Genomic DNA, 22,317 nt, shown 5'->3' on the forward strand with positions numbered 1-22,317 from the left:
ATATATATATTAAGATTCTATATAATATATATATAACTATTTATACAATTACGTATATATATATTATATTATATATATATATGGCTATATATATATTAATATATGGATGTATATATATACTATATATATATATAGATAATAGATATATATAGATATCTATATATATATATATGATATATATATAGATATTTATATTTAGATATATATATATATATATATATATATATTATATATATATATATATATATATATATATAGATATATATAAGCTTTTTTGCCACGAAGGAAAAAATGAAAAAGCGAGATAGCCGAGTACTTTCAGTCCTGTACTCGGCTATCTCGCTTTTTCATTTTTTCCTTCGTGGCAAAAAACCTTTATTTATACATAGCATCACGTTTTATATACTTCGTGATCAAGTTCTTCATTATATATATATATATATATATATATAATATATATATATATATATATATGTATGTATGTATGTATGTATGTATGTATGTATGTATGTATGTCACTCACTCCTGTTGCAGCAGCAGTTACATTGACCATCAATCTTGATATATCAAAGGTCCACCATTTCTTTATACCTGCTAAAAATATTTGAAAACATGATAGACGACAGCTGTCCAAAGCTTGAAAGTGCCAAACTGCTGGGGTGGGCCAAAGAAAGGATTCTCCTCTGTCTTGTGGGTTGGGCCAAACTTGCTTGAAAGGGATTCTCCTCTGTCTTGTGGGGTTGGGCCAAACTTGCTTGAAAGGGATTCTCCTCTGTCTTGTGGGGTTGGGCCAAACTTGCTTGCAAAGGGATTCCCTGTCTTGTGGGGTTGGGCAAACTTGCTTGAAAGGGATTTCTCCTCTGTCTTGTGGGTTGCCACTTGCTTAAAGGGTTCTCCTCTGTCTTGTGGGGTTGGGCCAAACTTGCTTGAGGGATTCTCCTCTGTCTTTGGGGGGGTGGCAAATTGCTTGAAAGAGGGATTCTTCCTCCTCTTGTGTGGGTTGGGCCAAACTTGCTTGAAAGGGATTCTCCTCTGTCTTGTGGGGTTGGGCCAAACTTGCTTGAAAGGGATTCTCCTCTGTTATTGTGGGGTTTGGGCCAAAACTTGCGTGAGAGGGATTCTCTCTTGTCTTGTGGGGGTTGGGCAAACTGCTTGAAGCGGATTTCCTCTGTCTTGTGGGGTTGGGCCAAACTTGCTTTGAAAGGATTTCCTCTGTCTTGTGGGGTTGGACCAAAACTTGCTTGAGAGGGATCTCCTCCTGTCTTGTGGGGTTGGGCCAAACTTGCTTGAAAGGGATTCTCCTCTGTTTGTGGGGTTGGACCAACTGCTTGAAAAGGGGATTCTCCTCTGCTTGTGGGGTTGGGAAACTTGTTGAAAGGGACTCCTCTGCTTGAAAAGGGATTCCTCTCTTGTCCTCTCTTGTGGGGTTGGGCCAAACTTGCTTGAAAGGGATTCTCCTCTGTCTTGTGGGGTTGGACCAAACTTGCTTGAGAGGGATTCTCCTCTGTCTTGTGGGGTTGGGCCAAACTTGCTTGAAAGGGATTCTCCTCTGTCTTATGGGGTTGGGCCAAACTTGCTTGAAAAGAATCTCCTTTCTTGTGGGGTTGGGTTAAAGTTAAACATACTTCTTTATTATACAGAAAATTTTGCAACGCTCTTAAAAACTATACCACATGCACTATGGGTACAAATCTGTCTGTTTTCTTCTGGTACTGAAAATGGAATAGACAACTTTTTAGTTGAAAATAACAAATTCTGGGTCAAATCTATATTGGAATTCTTTCCAAAACCTAATTCAGTACAATTCATATACCACGAACTTTCCAGATTTGACCTAGTCTTGCCATTCGAGTATGGTTTTACGATAGTAGTTTTCAACCATTCGTGATTAGGCTACAGCAGAAAAGACGAAACAAAATCCCTATTACCCTTCTTGATTTCAAAAGAAATGGGGCCTTTAAACACCTGAAGGTTCTAGGGTAAGCATAGGCTAGTAGCATAACAACACCAGACTTTGTAGATTCTTCACAATAATTTTTATCAAAACAAAAAAACCTTTGTTGTGTAGTAAAGGCGTCCATGTCCTCAACGAAGCTAAAGTTCTAAGCCTCTCTTTCAGAAATTTAAATACAGTATTTACAACACAGCTGAAATTCACTAGTCATATTCAATCAGCCTTGTTGGAAGCCTTGTATACCTTTATATAAGTAAGAACTCTTTCCGTTTCGCGTCAGAAATACGTCTTCAGGAAATGGCAAAAATATGTAAATGTTCTAACATTTTAATATATAAAACTTTTTATGAATATAAAACATCCACAAACACATCGTTAAAATATCCACCATAGAACGTGGACAACATGCACTTAAGAACCAGACAATAATTGCTCCGAGAGACTGAGTAAATGGAAGAAAACTTTTTGAAATATTAACAAAAGAAACAAGAATATTTTAATAACTGCAATCATGAGATTCGCATCAGACACTAATAACTGGCAATAAGATGTGGATATGCACGACAAGCTCTTTAAAAATCTATATAAATGAGTGACGGTGAGGATAGAAAATAAACACACCTTTTTTAGATACATCGATTAACCGCACTTAAAAACGAAATATAAACTATTTGAAGAGGAGGTTAAATGAAAGTCAGCTGGGAAAAGCATGAAAGACAGTCCTGAATCTAGCATAAATGAAGTAAGCATTCAGAAAAAAATTTTTGCTTTACTATGGAATTCAACAGCCATCACATTCACATTTTACAGACCAATATTTTCTTTTAAACCAAAGATCTACAAAAGTTTTCTTATGGGAGTGGTTTTCTTCCTCAAAGACACAGCTGCCTATTATCCTTCCCATGCCTGTCAGTTACGAACTTACTAAGCAACTCCACGTGCTTAAATAACAACAATAAGAATAACAATGAAATAAAAACAATCACGCAAATCGCTATACTTAACTATTTGGCATTGAACCATAGTAAATTACAAATTCATCATTTAATTTCTACCTGCTTTTAGAGTTTTTTTTTAATATTTTTCAATATTAATTATAAATGCTTTCAACATTTGAGAAGTATTTCCAAGGGATGTAACAACTGTACTACAGGCAACTAAATCATCAAACGAATTTCATTTTATAAAGCACAATCATAAACTTATTTCAAATTATATAAATAATAAGTTCATAAAAAACTCAAAAGAGGCATAAAACTGACAACCCAAATGTTAAAAATATTCAAAAGAAAGAGAATCACCGCACTTTAACTGAACTGAAAGTTCAGTTACATTACCAGTCTGCTCAATAATAGTATAACCATAAATGGCTTCAGGCAATAAATATCAGAGGATTGTAAAGGTCACCAGATGTCAATGAAAGATAAGGCATTAACCCTAACTCCTTCCTTGAGAATCTGCGGCCTCCTTCCCAAAAACACAACAACACTTCAAACTCTTCGCGATTTCAAGGCCATCCAAATATCATCAACTTGTTTCTAGGCTTTTGGCATTTGGGATCGGTGATGCAATGCTCACTGAGCCAACCATGTACATATACTCTTCATCCAGCTGTAACTGCTTTTATATAGTGGCATAGTTTTACAGTTTATTTTTAGCCTTTAACAAAAAACCACAAGCAAAAATCGTATTCTTATATCTTTCCCATGAAAATCTGAAAGTAGAGGAGCAAAAATCGTATTCTTATATCTTTCCCATGAAAATCTGAAAGTAGAGTAACAAAAATCGTATTCTTATATCTTTCCCATGAAAATATGAAAGTAGCAAAAAAGCAATTTTTTTACTGCCATATTGACCTGATTTTTATTACCTAATAACTCTAGTATTTTGTAATTTTTGAAAGGGAAAATTCTTTTTATAACATATCGTTTGGACTGTAAATTAGTGATTTTTAAAAAATACAGCTTTTAACAGGAAAATTTAGAACAATCGCGGGATTAATATGACTTGAATAAGCCACTACGTATAAAACATTTCAATACCATATCGTGAAAAATCGCACTCACAATTGAGGAATTGGAGCAGCGAAGTCACTACACAAAACAGTCCTAGTATAATGGCACAATATACACGGGAAAAGGCTCATGCTATAGATTATACGGACGCAAAGACAATATAAAGATCATTATATATTGCCATTAAACATTAGTTTTTATGTGACCAGTTGGTACTCAAAAAAATGAATAGTAAGAAACCCCTATTCATGAATCAGTACTGCACACTACCTTTTGAAACAACCAGGTGAATTTAATCAGGACACGCCATTGGATCCTCTAAAATCCCCGAAGGTGCGCGTGTAAAGTCGCCACGGAAGCTCCAATGGCCCGTGTACAAAAATATCCAAGTAACGATTAATAGACTAGAGAGGACCAAAGCTACCCAGAGTTTTCGTTTCCACTTCGCACTCTACACAAGTAATCCTTTCAACATCATTCCAAAGTAATATTTTTTCTACTTTAGAGGAATGCCTTATACACCAGATCATGGATGTAACAACTTAGCCACTTTTCTATCAGTACTACTACAGCCAGGCTAAGTATCTTTGACATCTAGCTACAAACTAATGATTAAAAACTAAAAATGAGAACAACATATAAGCCCAGTGAGGAAATAAATGAACCGTAACGAACAATTTTTAAAAGAATGAATTATTCCAAGGATAATATGCATATGGAAAGTAATATACATATGAAAAATAAAGCGCTGCTATAATTTTTTCGAACGTGGTAGGTTAAGCTTCTTGTTCCTATTTCCATATATTTTCTTGTCGTTATTTCCTGCGTTCTTTTTACTTAACAACTGCTCGATCGTTCAAAACTCAACGGACTTTTCTGAAAATGTGGATATTACATGGCGCTTCCAACACCATTTAGACCACCATTTCATCATCTTCTGCAGTACATGGCCATTACCTCCGGCGTATTCCGATTGAACTGCATAATATAACAGAAAGAGTTATGTGAATTGTTGCTGGCGATATGAATGCAAAAGCTGATATGAACCATGAAGTCATGGAGAATGTTATGGGCAATGAAGGTTTAAAGACCCGTCCACATGGTCGAGCTTTGCCCGACGAACTTTGTTCGATGTGACGTCAGAATCGAGAAAGTTAGAAACTAATCCACTTCTCTTCGGCTTCTGAAGTCACATCGAACAGAGTTCGTCGAGCTTTGTGGACGGGCCTTTCGAGTGTATGAAAACGGAAGTGTGATGTAATTCATTTTTGGGCTGAAAGAAATCTCATAACAAGGATATCCATAAATACACATGGACTCTTGTTCATCACAAGGATATCCATAAATACCCGTTGACATCTCCAGAAGGCAGTCATAGAAACCGAACAGACAACACAGCCATTATAGCAGAGAAAGAAAGAATGGACTCAGGAATGTCACGAACTAGAGGAGCAGATGTCAGCAGCTTTTCTCTACCACACGAAAGAGGGAATTAAAATCACTGAACAAAAAAAAGCTGACAGAACATCTAGATTAACCACAGCACATCAAAGGGTTTTTGTAAAAGAATGTCCAAAACGGTTTGCAGCTCAAGAAACCATATCTGAGGAGATGCAGAAAACAAGAGTGCTAGAGTAACATCAGGGATGCAAGTCAATCTGATAGAAAAGCAGCACTGGGATATGGGGCTCACAAACTAACCTTGCATAGCGGAAGAGGTCTGGGATACAATAACGATTAGACAAACGCTAAAGGATACTTTTAACGGGAATTCATAAAGGAGATGAAGGACGCAAAGTAATATGTGCTAAGTACTCTTGTCTAAAGAATTAAATTAAAGGAAAAGTAAGAAGTGATGAGAAAAAATCTGAAAAATACAGGCTGACGATGCTGACTAAGTCATGTATTGTAGTTAGTGAGTGGCAATGATGGTAAGCTGGCCCATACTATTATTAATGATACATATCCATGGCAGAAAATCAAGAGAAAAATGAATTTAAATGGAGGGATGGGTCGATAACACCAGAGGAGAGGAAACACACAACATGATCGTGTGGTCATAAATTAGAGTTAAAATGGTGGAATATTTGACCCATACACCAGAAGCTGAAGAAGACCCGACTGAATTCACACATGCCCTTTGCGTTGTTACAAAGCATTGGCCTGCAAGCATGTGTTGCGGAACCGAGGAATCTTAGAGGCCTTGCCGGTATCAATCTGAGCCCGGTACTACAACTACTAAAACTCATAGTGGGAGTATTGGAACGAATTGGAATATAAGATTTGGCCACAGGTCAAGCGCTGGGAACCTAAGGTCATTCAACGCTCAAAGGAAATTTGAGAGTAAAGGTTTTAAAAGTGTAACAGGAGGAAAACTTCAAAGCAGTTGCGCAATGAAACTATTGCTAGGAGAGGGGGAAAAGTCAGATGGAAGAAAGAGCATACGAAAGGAGGTATAGTAAAAGGAACGAAAGGGGTTACAGCTAGATGCCAAGGGACGCTGCAAAGAACTTGAAGTAGTGCCGACAGTGCACCGCGTAAGATGCAATGATGGCCACCCCCTTCGGGATTATTCAAGTAAGTTTCTCTCTAAATCTTGACTTTGCTTCCAATACTTTGAAGACAGATAAACAGAGGGATTTTTATCTGCGACAGAGACTGACAGTTTCTGACGCTTTTATTTTATTTTTTTTTTCTCGGACAAAGAATCATACAGTATCCTGTCACGTGGTACGAAGCTTGATTTTCAATAAAAACGAAATCAAATGAAATCCTTACCTCTGACTATGAAGTTTAGTGAGTGAACGTGTTTATGTTAGTATGAGATAAAGTATGAACAAATTTTGAAGAATCTGGGTGGCACGTATATTTAATGAAGAACATGACAAAAAAAATCGCTTTTTCACTACACTCAATTATGCTGACAGTTAATAAAAAAAAAATAAGTATTTATTCCAAGGAGTGCCTAGACTATCAATCCTTCCACCTAGTAGAATATTAAACATCAATACCTCGCAGAAAAGGAAACAGACATTCCTGACTCCTTTGGCTGACAATTTTTGAGTGGTAACAGATACGGCATTATCGCTTATCTAATTTGAATATCCCTTGGAAGGTCGTCTTTTTAATTATGACAATGCCTATATGCGCAATCGAACTTTAAATACAGCGTATAATGATGTATGAAACTCTCGGCCGCTGCCCATGAAACTTTCAGCCACGGCCAGGTGGTGGCATGTGTTGTTGTGTTGGCATCTACAGTGGTGCCAGACGCACGATCATGGCTACATTTAACCTTATGTAAATATAAAGATTACTGAGGCTAGAGGGCTGTAATTTGTTATGTTTGATGATTGGAGGGTGGATGATCAACATACCAATTTTGAGCTCTCTAGCCTCAGTAGTTTTTAAGAAGTGAGGGCGGACAGAAAAAGTGCCGACGGACCTGTTACAATGAGGGTTGTTTTCATAACATAATAACTGGATAAACATTTATAAATTTCTGGACGAATTTTTTCGAAACGAAATGGCTCCGGATAATCATGATCCTCGCCTCTCAAAAAACTTGACCATGTGTTTGAAGAGTTCTCAGCTTTCAATTATGATTGATTTAATTTAGTCATTTTGGTGGTGATTGCTTCAGGTTTAAATGGGATAGAAAAAAGGAATCGTTGAAATGAATTCAATACCAAACCTGAATGTTTAACAGGATACATTAAGTATAAAGGTTATATAACATGCCGACGAGCTTCCGAAGTTACAATGATCTGACAGCAAAAAGTCAACAGGTTGGCAGATAAATATAGAAATCTGGTTCCTGACATAAAAAACACAAGGCGCACAGGGAGATCAGAGTTTTTAACGCAGGGAGAGCTAACACATACATATATACATACATACATACATACACATGCACACAAAGTTACCCCGACACCTAAAGTTCATCAGATTCTCCAGTAAAATAGGCGGACCAAACCCCCCCCCCCCTCTCCTCTCCTCTCTCTCTCTCTCTCTCTCTCTCTCTCTCTCTCTCTCTCAGAGTTGTTATACTCTATGCTCCCTGGTACTTTCAAAACTTGTGCGTTCATCATGCCGAGTATTGGTCGGAGAAACGACTACTAAATACAAAAATGAAGATTGCTGACAGATTAAAAAGTACTAAGAATTTAAGACCAGGGTGCAGTTGAGATCAGAAGTTTTGCCTTTAAAACGGCACCTCCCAAGTATTCGTTTCTTAGTCTTTCATTTTCTTTTTCATTTTTCTCGGTATTTCTTAGACTTTCTTTTCTTGTAATTTGTCTCTCTACTAAAATTATATTTCCTAATTACTGATAAGGTTTCGGTAGCTCTACAAAAGTATGTTCTTCCTACATTCCTTCTATTCGCTGCAGGTACGCAGTTTCGAATCTTCCATTTCTCGTCCGCATATTTCGCACGCTTTCTCCGTTAAGCGTCGTCTCCAATCAGATATGAATAAGCTTGTTGCCCTCACTCTAGCCATCTAGCACTATCGAGGCTGTCACTCTATTCTCTATTCTTACCACGGTAGATATTTCCTTCCAGTAATTGTTACCCAGTTACAATAGAGAGCATATCTGATCTTCTTTTTCTGGGTCTTGAATAAGTTTCCCGTGTTAACTATTATTTACCTGATACTTCATATTACTTAATATTTCTATCGCCTCTGTTTCTTTTCTATAACAGCGCTTGAACTTGTTATACTGATCTTGCGTTTTGCCGTTTCCACTTTTCTGTAAGCTATTAATCGGAAAGGTACCTACCTATTGCTGGTCCCGCAAGTCCCTCCCGCCCTTCTTCCCCTCGTTCCCTCAACCTCCTTTGCTGTTTCAAGCTGTACGTGAAGCTGGCCGTTCTTATGAGCTCTGGATGCATTCAGCAATTTTTTTTTTATTCTTATTAGTTTTCCTTTTTTTACTGAATGAAGGTAACACATGCGACATGAAATTGAGGCTATAAACCCAAGCGCTGGGGCACTTTCGGCCATTCGGCGCTCAAAGCAGCGATAAGAGCTCCAGAAAATAAATGAGAAGACGTACAAGGATCTGAAGGTGAAACTGGAATAGAACCACACAGTTGCACTAAGAAGTAATAGTTAGAGAGGTTGGACAGCATTATAGAAGACAGGAAGAGGGAATGGAGGTATGTGCTTTCTCAAAATCGACTTCAATGACAGTATTCCTTTCTTTTCTTGAGGGATGTTGAAATATGGTTGAGTAAATATATGAAATAAATATATCATTCGTCACCCTTCCTCCTTCACTGAATCCGGCCAGTGTTTCTCTCTCTCTCTCTCGTATCTTCCTTCACTAAGGACATGAATCTTTCTTTTTACGTTTTTAATCCCGTCTCGCCTCGCCAGCATTTAAAATTTGACTTTAGCTAAAAGCAGCAGCCATTTATAAACCGCCCCCCCCCCCCCCCCCCCCCCCCACATCGTAAGACCTGGGCATTTCCGTTCTTCCCCAAAGGTAGGGTGGGGGGGGGGGGCATAAGCCATTAAACACTAAAGACCTATCCCAGGGTAAAAAGGGCAGGTCACAGGGGTTACAAGGGCTGCTGGTTGGGTTTTAGGTAGTCTTAGCTTAAGATCTATTCTCCCACAACCCTGTGCTGGCTGTTTTGCACCTTTTCAGACGATGCCATGCCCTATGCTAGAATTGACATGACCCATTCCGGCCCTAAGTCGGCCTCAGACCCCTCCTAGTCCTTATAGCGGCCAGACGTGACTGCTGCTGGCTCGTTCAGCCCTTTGTCCCTCGTCGCTGGTTGGAGTCCGCATCATATATCAAGCTACATATCACACACAATCTAAGGTACGTCTAGAAGTTGCAAATTCAACCAGCCCCTATCTCTCCAAGACAAAAAAAAAAAAAAAAAAAAAAACTATTTTCATTATTCAAATTTCCCTTTTCTCTCTACGAACGCTATTTGTCTCATTCCTAGCATTACGTGTTTTCCTTGTGACTTGCTCAAAGCTATTAATTGAGCTATTCAACATAACATTAGATTTTTTCCCATATTACCAGCAATGTGTTTAAGGATAAATTCCCTCCATAGTACAATAGTCATAAAAGTTTTGTGAGAGAAGTCTTTGTTTTATGTTTGATGGTAACCTGGAATGCCTTTCCAGATTCCGACTGCCTTGAATTCCGTGCACCTGCCTCCTTGCCAGCGCCCACTTACCATAGAAGATATAATCAATAATCGGCAACCAACCTTGCATAGATCGTAAATTCGGCCCATCTCTCATGTTATTGTGAATAATAGAATAATTTAACACAGTATTTTGTGCCCTCTCCACGAGCTTATCTGCCGTTCAGTTTGCCTTAAGGCTGTATACTTTTGTGTAAATAAACTTAATTTAAATCTAAATGGCTGGTTTCCTGGCGACCTTACCTAATTAACCAGTTTTCTAACGCAAGGTAAGTCAAAAATGCTCCATTCTTACCCCATAACCTTACGTGTGTGAGTCGTGGTGGACCTTTACAGCAAATTATAAGATTTTATTAATATACCTTCATCCAAAACTAACCCGCACACACACACACACACACACATATATATATATATATATATATATATATATATATATATATATATATATATATATATATATATATATATATATATATATATATATATATATATATATATATATATATATATATATATATATGTATAACTGAATCACGAAAGTTAGGAACGTGATAAATCCATAAATAAAGATAAATGCCACGAAGGAAAAATAAACGAAGGAGTCTGCAAGATCTTTCGATTTTAAAAGTCCTTTACTGCTCAGTAAAGGACTTTTAAAGTCGAAAGATCTTGCAGACTCCTTCGTTTATTTTTCCTTCGTGGCATTTATCTTTATATATATATATATATATATATATATATATATATATATATATATATATATATATATATATGATAAAAGGAGCCCATCAAAACAACAACATATACAGAGAAAAATACTATATTTCAGAGACTGTCACCCTCTTCAGGTAGATCAATGAGAAAAGTTACAGAAAAGGTGGTATTTATACCAACAGGTCCATCCACAGGTAAAGCAATTTAGGTCACTCCCGCTGATAATATTCTTTTTAATCCTCTTAAGCGTTGGTTGAATGAAAACTTTGTCGATGACATCTGAATCCCATGCGCCCTTTGAGAAGTTCATTACCTGCCTCTGTTTAATCAAGACCGATTCCATCATTTGACTCTTGTACTGGCAGTTGCTGCTATAGGATTCAGATGTCTACGACAAAGTTTTCTTTCAACCAACGCTTAAGAGGATTAAAGGAAGATTATCAGCGGGAGAGGACTAAGGGAAAACCACTGATAGGGAGAGAATGAAGGGGGAAACCACTGAAAGGGAGAGAATGAAGGGGGAAACCACTGAAAGAAAGAAGACTAAGGGGAAACCATTGAAAGGGATAGGACTAAGGGGAAACCACTGAAAGGAAGAAGACTAAGGGGAAACCACTGAAAGGGAGAGGACTAAGGGGAAACCACTGAAGAAGGGACTAAGGGGAAAACACTGAAAGGGAGAAGGACTAAGGGAAACCACTGGAAGAGAAAAGTAAAGGGACTACTGAAAGGAAGAGGACTAAGGGGAAACCACTGAAAGAAAGAAGGGGACTAGGTGGGACTACTGAGAAAGAGGACTAAGGGGAAACCACTGAAAGAAAGAGGACTAAGGGGAAACCACTGAAAGGAGAGGACTAAGGGGAAACCACTGAAAGAAAGAAGACTAAGAAACCACTGAAGGGAGAAGGACTAAGAGGGAAACCACTGAAAAGGAAGAGGACTAAGAAGAAACCACTGAAAGAAGAGACTAGGGGACTGAAAGAAAGAAGGGCAACTGGGAAACTACTGAAAGGAAAGAGGACCTAAGGGAAACCACTGAAAGAAAGAGGACTAAGGGGAAACTACTGAAAGGGAGAGGACTAAGGGGAAACCACTGAAAGAAAGAGGACTAAGGGGAAACCACTGAAAGGGAGAGGACTAAGGGGAAACCACTGAAAGGAAGAAGACTAAGGGGAAACCACTGAAAGGGAGAGGACTAAGGGGAAACCACTGAAAGGAAGAGGACTAAGGGGAAACCACTGAAAGGAAGAGGGACTAAGTGGAAAATACTGAAAGAAAGAGGATTAAGGGGAAATACTGAAAGGAAAGAGGATAAGGGGGAAACCACTGAAAGAAAGAGGACTAAGGGGAAACTACTGAAAGAAAGAGGACTAAGGGGAAACTACTGAAAGAAAGAGGACTAAGGGGAAACCACTGAAAGAAAGAGGACTAAGGGGAAACTACTGAAAGGAAGAGGACTAAGGGGAAACCACTGAAAGAAAGAGGACTAAGGGGAGGAGAAACCACTCTGAAAGGGAGGAGGACAAGGGGAAACCACTGAAAGGTAATGAAGCTAAGGGAACCACTGAAAGGGAGAGGGACTAAGGGAGGAAAAACCACTGAAAGGAAGAGGACTAGGGGGAAACCACTGAAAGAAAAGAAAACTAAGGGGAAAACCACTGAAGAAAGAGGTACTAAGGGGAAAAACTACTGAAAGGAAAGAGGGATAAGGGGGAAACCACTGAAAGAAAGAGGACTAAGGGGAAACTACTGAAAGGAAGAGGACTAAGGGGAAACCACTGAAAGGAGAGGACTAAGGGGAAACCACTGAAAGGAAGAGGACTAAGGGGAAACCACTGAAAGAAAGAGGACTAAGGGGAAACTACTGAAAGGGAGAGGACTAAGGGGAAACCACTGAAAGGAAGAGGACTAAGGGGAAAACCATCTGAAAGAAAGAGGACTAAGGGGAAGGAAACCATGAAAGGAAGAGGATGCTAAGGGAAACCACTGAAAGGAAGAAGACTAAGGGGAAACCACTGAAAGGAAGAAGACTAAGGGGAAACCACTGAAAGAAAGAGGACTAAGGGGAAACCACTGAAAGGAAGAAGACTAAGGGGAAACCACTGAAAGAAAGAGGACTAAGGGGAAACCACTGAAAGAAAGAAGACTAAGGGGAACCACTGAAAGAAAGAGGACTAAGGGGAAAAACCACTGAAAGGAAGAAGACTAAGGGGAAACCACTGAAAGAAAGAGGACTAAGGAGAAACCACTGAAAGGAAGAGACTAAGGGGAAACCACGAAAGGAAAAAGGACTAAGGGGAAACACTGAAAGGGAAGAAGTAAGGGGAACACTGAAAAGAACGAACACTAAAGGAGAAACCACTGAAAGGGAAGAAGGACTAAGGGGAAAACCAAACTGAAAGGAGAGGACTAAGGGGAAACCAAACCGAAAAGAAAGGAGGCTAAGGGGAAACTAAACCTGAAAGGGAAGAGGACTAAGGGGGAAACCACGAAAGGGAAAAGGGAGGCCTAAGGGGAAACCACTGAAAGAAAGAACCCAAGGTGGGGACAACAAAACCTGAAAGGAAGAAGAACTAAGGGGAAACCAACGAAAGGAAGAAGGACTAACGGGGAAACCAACTGAAAGGGAGAGGGGACTAGGAAGGGGAAAACCACTGAAAGAAAAGGACACACTAAGGAGAAACCACTGAAAGGAAGAAGAATAAGGGGGAAACCAAACCTGAAATGAAAGAAGACTAAGGGGAAAACACTGAAAAGGGAAGCAGGGACATAAGGGGAAACCACTGAAAAAGAAAGAGGAACCTAAGGGCGGGAAAACTACTCGAAAGAAGAGGAACTAAAGGTGGAAACCAAACCTGAAAGGAAGCGGATTAAGGGAAAAAAACCACTGAAAGGAAGAGGACTAAGGGGAAACCACTGAAAGGAAGAGGACTAAGGGGAAACCACTGAAAGGAAGAAGACTAAGGGGAAACCACTGAAAGGAAGAAGACTAAGGGGAAACCACTGAAAGGAAGAAGACTAAGGGGAAACCAATGAAAAGGAAAGAAAACAACTGGAGAAACCATGGAAAGGAAAGGACTAAGGGGAAACCACTTGCAAGGAAGGAAACTAAAGGGGTCAAACCAACCCCTGAAAGGAAAGGAGGACCAAGGGGAAACCACTGAAAAGGAAAAGGAATAAGGGGACCACCTGGAAAAGGGGAGGACTAAGGGGAAACCACTGAAAGAAAGAACACTAAGGGGAAACCACTGAAAGAAAGAAGACTAAGGGGAAACCACTGAAAGGAAGAGGACTAAGGGGAAACCACTGGAAAGGGAAAGAGGACTAAGGGGAAACCACTGAAAGAAAAGAACTAAGGGAGGAACCACTGAAAGGAAGAAGACTAAGGGGAAACCACTGAAAGGAAGAAGACTAAGGGGAAACCACTGAAAGGGAAAGAGGACTAAGGGGAAACCACTGAAAGAAAGAGGACTAAGGGGAAACCCACTGAAGAGGGACTAGGGGAAACCACTGAAAGAAGAAGGGACTAAGGAATGGGAAACCACTGAAAAGGAAGAAAGACTAAGGGGAAACCACTGAAAGAAAGAAGACTAAGGGGAAACCACTGAAAGAAAGAAGACTAAGGGGAAACCACTGAAAGAAAGAGGACTAAGGAGAAACCACTGAAAGGAAGAAGACTAAGGGGAAACCACTGAAAGGAAAAGGACTAAGGGGAAACCACTGAAAGGAAGAAGACTAAGGGGAAACCACTGAAAGAAAGAGGACTAAGGGGAAACCACTGAAAGGAAGAAGGACTAAGGGGAAACCACTGAAAGAAAGAAGACTAAGGAGAAACCACGAAATGAAGAAGACTAAACGACTGAAGGAAGGGAATAGAGCGTGAAGAGGGAAGACAACACACTGAAAGGAAGAGAAATGACCCAAGAAGTGGAAACCATCTGGACACAGGAGAGGGTGCCTAATAACCGTTAGAAAAGCCACTTGAAAGAAAAGAGGGACTAAGGGAACCACTGAAAGAAAGAGGCGACTAAGGGCGTAAGACAAACATGAAAGAAAGCGTAGGGGACTTTAAGGAGGAGAGAACAACATTGAAAAATGGGACTAGGACTAGATCGGCTAAACCACTGAAAGGAAAGAAACTAAGGTAACAGCCCACTGTACATATGGAAGTAAGGACTAGAGAGGGTAGAATCCATCTGAAAGAAAGAGGGGACTAAGGGTGGAAACCAACTGAAAGAAAGAGGACTAAAGGGGTAAACCACTGAAAGAAAGAGGACTTAAGGGAAAACCACTGAAAGAAGAGGACTAAGGTGGAAGACCACTTGAAAAGAAAGAGACTAAGGGGAAACCCTTAAGAAAGTAAGAGGACATAGGGGAAAACCACTGAAAGGAGAGGACTAAGGGAAACCACTGAAAGGGAAGACTAAGGGAAAACCACTGAAAGGGAAGAGTGATCTAAGGGGAACCCTAACTTGAAAGAAAGAGGACTAAGGGTGAATACTCACTGAAACCACGAGAAAGTTGATTCCTCCAAGGGGAACAACTTAAGTAAAACGTAAGGAAAATCTGAGAGCGGTGGCGACCTTCACTCCATGCCAAATGCTCTTTAACCGAAGGAGTGAGAGAGTTCCTAGTCACCCTCCACATGCTTGCCCTGGCGAGAGAGCGCGAACATTGATAAGGGAGCTGAAGCCGAAGCTAAGAGGACGGAGAACGACCGAGCTGAAACGTAAATACACGGAATCAATACATGAGGAAAACACGCTGCCATATATATATATAGCGTATTACCGTGGAAAACCGACTGTGAAAAGTGGAGAGAGGAACTGATATCAGGGAGAAACCGACTGACTAGACTGCGCAGATATGTCTAAGAGGAGAAGGAGCCACTGACCAGTCGACAAGAAGACTATAAACCGAAGTGAGGAGAACCACGTGAAAGCGGTAATGACAGCAAAGTGAGGAATACCTCTCGATGGAAGTCAATATGATGTAGGAAAGACTAAAAGTGGGAAGAAACCAATCTTTTATAAGGAAGAGGACTAAGGGGAAACCACTGAAAAGAAGAAGACTAAGGGGAAAACCACTGAAAGGAAGAAGACTAAGGGAAAAACCACTGAAAGAAAGAAGACTATAGGGGAAACCACTGAAAGGAAGAAGACTAAGGCGGAAACCACTGAAAGGAAGAAGGACTAAGGGGAAACCACTGAAAGAAAAAGGGGAACTAAGGGGAAACCACTGAAAAAAAGAAGACTAAGGGGGGAAACCCACTGAAAGGAAAGAGGATAAGGGGAAAAAAAACCAAAGGAAAGGAAAGAAGACTAAGGGGAAAACGGAAAACCACTGGGGAAAACAAAGGAAGAGGACTAAGGGGAAACCACTGAAAGGAAGAAGACTTAAGGGGAAACCACTTGAAAGAAGAGGACTAAGGGAAAACCACTTGAAAAAGAAAGGAAACTAAGGGGCCCACTGGAAAGAAAGAGGAAAGGGGGGGGGAAACCACTGAAAGGAAAAGGAACTAAGGGGAAAACCACTGAAAGGAAGAAGGGACTAAAGGGGAAGAAACCCACGGAAAGGAAAGAAGACCCCTTGGGGAAAACCACTGGAAAGGAAAAGGACTAAGGGGAAACCACTGAAAGGAAGAAGGACTAAGGGGAAAAACCACTGAAAGGAAAGAAACTAAGGGAAACCACTGAACGAAAGAAAAGATAAAGGGGAAAACCACTGAAAGGAAAGAAGGGACTAAGGGAAAACCACCGAAAGAAAAGAAGGACTAAAAGGGGAAACCAAACTAAAAGGAAGAGGGGACTAAGGGGAAACCACTGAAAGGGAAAGAAGACTAAGAAACCACTGAAAGGAAAGAAATAAGGGAGAAACGGAAAACCACTGAAAGGAAAGAAGAACCTAAGGGGGAAAACCCACTGAAAGGAAAGAGGGATAAGGGGAAAAAAACCACTAAGGGGAAACCACTGAAAGGGAAGAGATAAGGGGAAAAACCACTGAAAAGAAAGACGACTAAGGGGGGAAACCACTGAAAAGGAAGAAGACTAAGGGGAAAACACTGAAATGAAGAAGACGAATAGGGGAAACCACTGAAAGGGAAGAGACTAAGGGGAAAAACCACTGAAAGAAGAGGACCTAAGGGGCAGGGGAAAACCACTGAAAGGAAGAGACTAGGGGAAACCACTGAAAGAAGAGGACTAAGGGGAAAAACACTGAAAGACAGAAGACTAAGGGGAACCACTGAAAAGGAAGAGGACTAAGGGGAAACCATCTGAAAAGAAGAAAGACTAAGGTGAAACCACTGAAAGTAAGAAGACAGGGGAAACCACTGAAAGGAAGAGACTAGGGAAACCACTGGAAGAAGAGACTACGTGGAAACCACTGAAAGGAAGAGGACTAAGGGGAAACCACTGAAAGAAAGAAGACTAAGGGGAAACCACTGAAAGAAAGAGGACTAAGGGGAAACCACTGAAAGGAAGAGGACTAAGGGGAAACCACTGAAAGGAAGAAGACTAAGGGGAAACCACTGAAAGAAAGAGGACTAAGGGGAAAACCACTGACGGAAGAAGACTAAGGGAAACCACTGAAGAAGAGGACTAAGGGGAAAACCCTGAAAGGAAGAAGACTACGGGAAACCACTGAAAGAAAGAAGCCTAAGGGAAACCACTGAATGAAGAAACTAAGTGGAAACCACTGAACGGAAGAAAACTAAGGGAAACCACTGAAAGGAAGAAGACTAAGGGGAAACCATCCAGCCTACACTTATTCAGGTCCCTTCAAACATCACTTTTATTTTAAGTTTGGCATCATTTTCATCGTTTTAACCAATACTGAAACGCAAACTTATACTTTAATTCAGAGTCCAAGCAATGAAGGACCGCAATAGTAAAACGTTAAAACTGTGGTCAGACTTTTACTGCAACGATTTTTCTCATTTTCAGATCGCTATGACTGATTAAGATATATATATATATATATATATAATATATATATATATATATATATATATATATATAGAGAGAGAGAGAGAGAGAGAGAGAGAGAGAGACGAGAGAGAGAGAGAGAGAGAGAGAGAGAGAGAGAGAGAGAGAAATTGATTTTCCTCTTTTACAATCATTTATTATTTTTATCACCAGTATTATTATTACTAATTATAATCATTCAGGGAAAGAAACCTATCCATATGAAATAATCCCACAGGGGCCACTAAATGGAAATTTAAGCTTCCAACATCCAAAGTATATGGTGATCATTTGAAAGAAGTAACAAAAGTTAATAGGAAATATAGAAGAACAGATCAGTTATTAGAAAAGTAAAAATAAATTAACAAATAATAAAATACGCAAAAATGTAGGTCAATTACAAAATAGGAGAACTGATTTAGGCTAGCAATGCATTGTTTTCGCTTTTACTTTTGAAGTTCTAGCTCATTAAATGAAACTGATTAACCTTAACCTCTTTTTTGAGAAAAGTTACAGTATACTATTCTCCTGCGAGAATATACTCTGCTGAAAGATGAAGCGGTTATCACGTTGTTCAAGCCCTCCCGCTTTTAATTATATGACAGTACACACTTTAAAGAAGCACTGATCTCTCTCTCTCTCTCTCTCTCTCTCTCTCTCTCTCTCTCTCTCTCTCTCCATTTATATATCTTATATATATATATATATATATATATAATATATATATATATATATAATATATATATCTATATATATATAGATATATATATATTTATCATCATACACAAAGGACTGTTTTCGGTTAATGCCTTTTTAAATTTTCTTCGTTATTTTCTCTCACCTTCTGCCTTGTTTCCTTTTCTGCAAGTTCGACAGACCTAGAAAATTACAACAACAAAAATCTCCCTCTACTGCAAATCTTCTCTGAGTAAGCATCTTCAGAATCGGAGCAGAGTAGCTTGATAAGATTATCCAATTAGAAAATAGAGGCCAAAGAAACGACACGAAATTCTCGAGAACCAGTTTTGCATAGCGTTCATTGCCTCCCATGACTAAATATGGAGATGATGACGTCAGCAGTTGGGACGCTTAACAAGAGGTAAATCTGAATCAGTCATTTACATAAAACCTTTGTCAAAGTTTTGGCACACCTCAGGTCTCACTGAACGACATGGAGGGTTAACGCCACTTTCTAAACTAAACTAATGTACTTATTACAAACTTGAATAATAGTACCACATACCAGCGATACTTAAATCTTCTGCATCAGTAGTTGGATAAAAGGAGAGGGGAGGGGAGGGGAGGGGCACGACAAAAATCTAGAGTAAGCCAGAATGAAACAGGGAAAAGTTGACAGCCAACTAAATGACGATAGGGTCTTGGCACCCAAAAGTAAATTATACCCTAACTTAAAAATCAACCATTCCAGCATAGGAAATATTGATGACTGTAATATGGAATATGAATATCATCTGAGAGCAGCAGCTGACATGTGATTTTACTAGCATACAGATTTTTGACATCGAAGTCAAAGGAAACATGCCTAAATATTCTAGTATTTTGAGGAAGCTCGCAAAGCAAGTTTAATTCTGCCGGCTCGTTCCACGAAAATAATAATAATAATAATTTTGCCAGAAATTTCTCCTGTCGATGTACATGGCACTTTTCGTTATGGCGAACCTCTCTAAGGACACAAAAACACAATACCCAGATTCCATATATGAAAGCATTTGTCATTCTGGACAAAAAGAAAAGGCTCCCAACTTTCTCTCTCTAGAAGTAGCTTCGGACACAGAAAGCGACAGAATTCGAATGTGGGCGGGGGGGGGGGGGGGGGGGGGGGGGGGGGGGGGGGGGGGGGCGCAACCTGACAAAAACGCCAACCTTGAAGTATAATTACTGAGCAGACATGACCGGTCCATGTTTATCCATAACTATCTGTCACCTGACAGGCATGTCACTCATATCACTCAACACCAAAGTTCACTTTACAACAGGAAGGGAGGTCTAGGTACAAGCCCGAAAGCATCCAAAAATAAGAAGGCAACAACAATGGCACCCCCCTATAGAGAGAGAGAGAGAGAGAGAGAGAGAGAGAGAGAGAGCTAGGAATAAAAACTACTGTTCTGGAAATGCTGCAACGAAAACATCAGTCCGTCAGGGCCTGACCACGTGGTGGTTCTCTGCATACCCGCTGCTGTGCACCATTCAGGCCACGTGATACGCCCATCTCACGTACGCTACACCAGACTCTGAGCTACACAACTCCACCGCAGAGCTGCTGAGCTGGTCGCGTCGAGGCATGTCTCCTCGAAGATCATCTTCGATTTGCTTCGACTTTGGTGTTGATGAATGTGGAAATCAAGGTATCTTATCGAAGTCTAGCTCTTGACAATTTAGTTGTGGCTTATTGCTCTTTTTTTTTTTTTTTTTTTTTTTTTTTTTTTTACTATAGCTGACGGAACAAAGCATGATCGAGATAAGAAAAAAATTTCCACAGCAAATGATTTCTCAATTAAAAACGGTCACAAACAGTGAGGAGCAAGAAACTAAACCCACTTGCAATTCTGCATAGAACGAATAAATGTATGGTATTTTAAGAGGGCAGACACTCAGGTTCTGATACCATGAAGCAATTTAGATCAGTAATGACGTAAGGAAACTCAAACAAGAAAAAATGATCGCACATTTTTCGTTAAGAGAAATTTAATTTAGACATCAAATATCAAACAGATGGCTCAAAAGTATTGCTGCGTTCAAATTCATGCGTAATTCCTCTACTACATTTATGCATATTAACCAGCATATATAACCAATACTGACTACTCAGTCTATACGGAATAAGACACGAGCATATTAAACTGACGTAGGCTCCCCAAGGTATAAGGAGTAATTTCATAAAACAGTAGTCATACAGATGGCTGGGACCCCCAAAAAAGGTAAACAAAATCCACTGAAATAGAAATAGTCTCATTTACTATCATAATATGTACTCAAGTCGCGCATCCTGGTAAAAACCACAGTGACAATGCACAGCAGTACTTATTACTAAAAACAATGGAAATGAATTAGAAATATAGGTATGACTTGTCGAATGTGAAAAGAAGTTCTGTACCCTGACAAATCACAATACTTTCTATTCAAACGAATCCACAACACGGGTAGAGCAACTACCTGATGGGCAAATTCAAACATTCTAAGTGTTAACCACGCCCTCAGTCAAGGTCATATCATTGCTGGCTCAAGTCGAAGTTACGCCATCACAGCTTCCTAACACTCGGTAAAACTGATAACCATTTTTCCCCCTCTGGGTTTGCGTCCTGACATAACTAGAATATTGCGGTTTCTTTATCTCGTTGATAGTTTACTGCTGATGTAAGAAACAAGGTTCAAAATCTAAAAGGCCTCATTCGGCCTGTAATATGTAACGTTATTATTAATACTCCCGAAGGAAATTCCCAACCCCTTGGACGTTTTCCATGCCGTCCGAAGCTTGGGCCTAGGTACAACCATTGTCAGCATATGTACTTTTTACAATAAAAAATCGTTGCTTACACAAATTATATTTAAATCCTACTGTTATTATTTTATTATTTCTTATTAAGTGTAGACATTGCACGGAATATGAATAAAAGTCCAATGACTTGCAAATGAACCTCCAAGGAACGTAACGTAGATAGTACATGAAAGAGAAATAGGGAGAATAAATCATGAAACGTTAACAATCAAACCAAGAAAAACAAGAGGTCAAAGGTGCTTTCAAAGTAGTACGACCGCATCTTTCTGCCGGTATATAATTATGCAGCATTGAATGGTTAATGAAATGCAGGTAGCATTTCCTACATTTTCCTTTCACTAGTATAACCTTTATAAAGCTGCATTCTCTTGGCAAGATTAATAGTCATCCAGGCCCGACTGGGATGGTAAAGTACCCGTACATATTATTATCTTTAAATGGCACCTACCCCCAGCCATACAACAAGCAAAAAATCTTCATTTATCGAATCACCTCTCGCCATATAACCTATCGTCGTGAAAATAAGACTGTCTTATAAACTAGAATTTAGGTTTCTATAGGAAATCAAGTGACGCGCCAACAAAATCAGAAAAATTCTGAAATCCTGTCACTGGATCCAAAAAAGAATCATGTTCAAATAGATTATGGCCAAACCATTTAAGAAGAAGCAAAGAGAACTTCTAACTATTGAGAGACTGTCATTTTCAATCCCAATCCTATTCACATTTAACACACTGACCAGCATCTCATAAGGAAAGCCAATAGATTTATTATTTTTGTGTTACAGCCTAGAAAAAAGGATGAACATAATTTGGTTAAGTTTCTACTGCGAAAGCATTAATGAACCACCAAACTTATTCGACCCATTTGGCTAGCACAACTTGAGGGATGAGTTCCGCTGACAGTTTCAACCAGGTTTTCTTATTATTTGCCTTTGTTTTTTATCATCACCAGAATTAAACCGGTCTAATGACA

General features: G+C 39.5%; 1 protein-coding gene across 1 annotated transcript; it reads right to left on the reverse strand.

The window, feature by feature from the left end:
• Window positions 1–566: 566 nt before the first annotated feature.
• On the reverse strand, window positions 567–20,129 carry LOC135223008 (uncharacterized). Its single transcript, XM_064261515.1, has 2 exons — window positions 20,061–20,129; window positions 567–1,595 (listed from the first exon to the last, which is right to left on the reverse strand). The coding sequence occupies exons 1-2, from the start codon at window positions 20,127–20,129 to the stop codon at window positions 567–569; spliced, it is 1,098 nt and encodes a 365-aa protein (XP_064117585.1).
• Window positions 20,130–22,317: the final 2,188 nt, after the last annotated feature.

The sequence above is a fragment of the Macrobrachium nipponense genome, chromosome 8, assembly GCF_015104395.2.
Source record: "Macrobrachium nipponense isolate FS-2020 chromosome 8, ASM1510439v2, whole genome shotgun sequence".
Lineage (NCBI taxonomy): Eukaryota > Metazoa > Arthropoda > Malacostraca > Decapoda > Palaemonidae > Macrobrachium > Macrobrachium nipponense.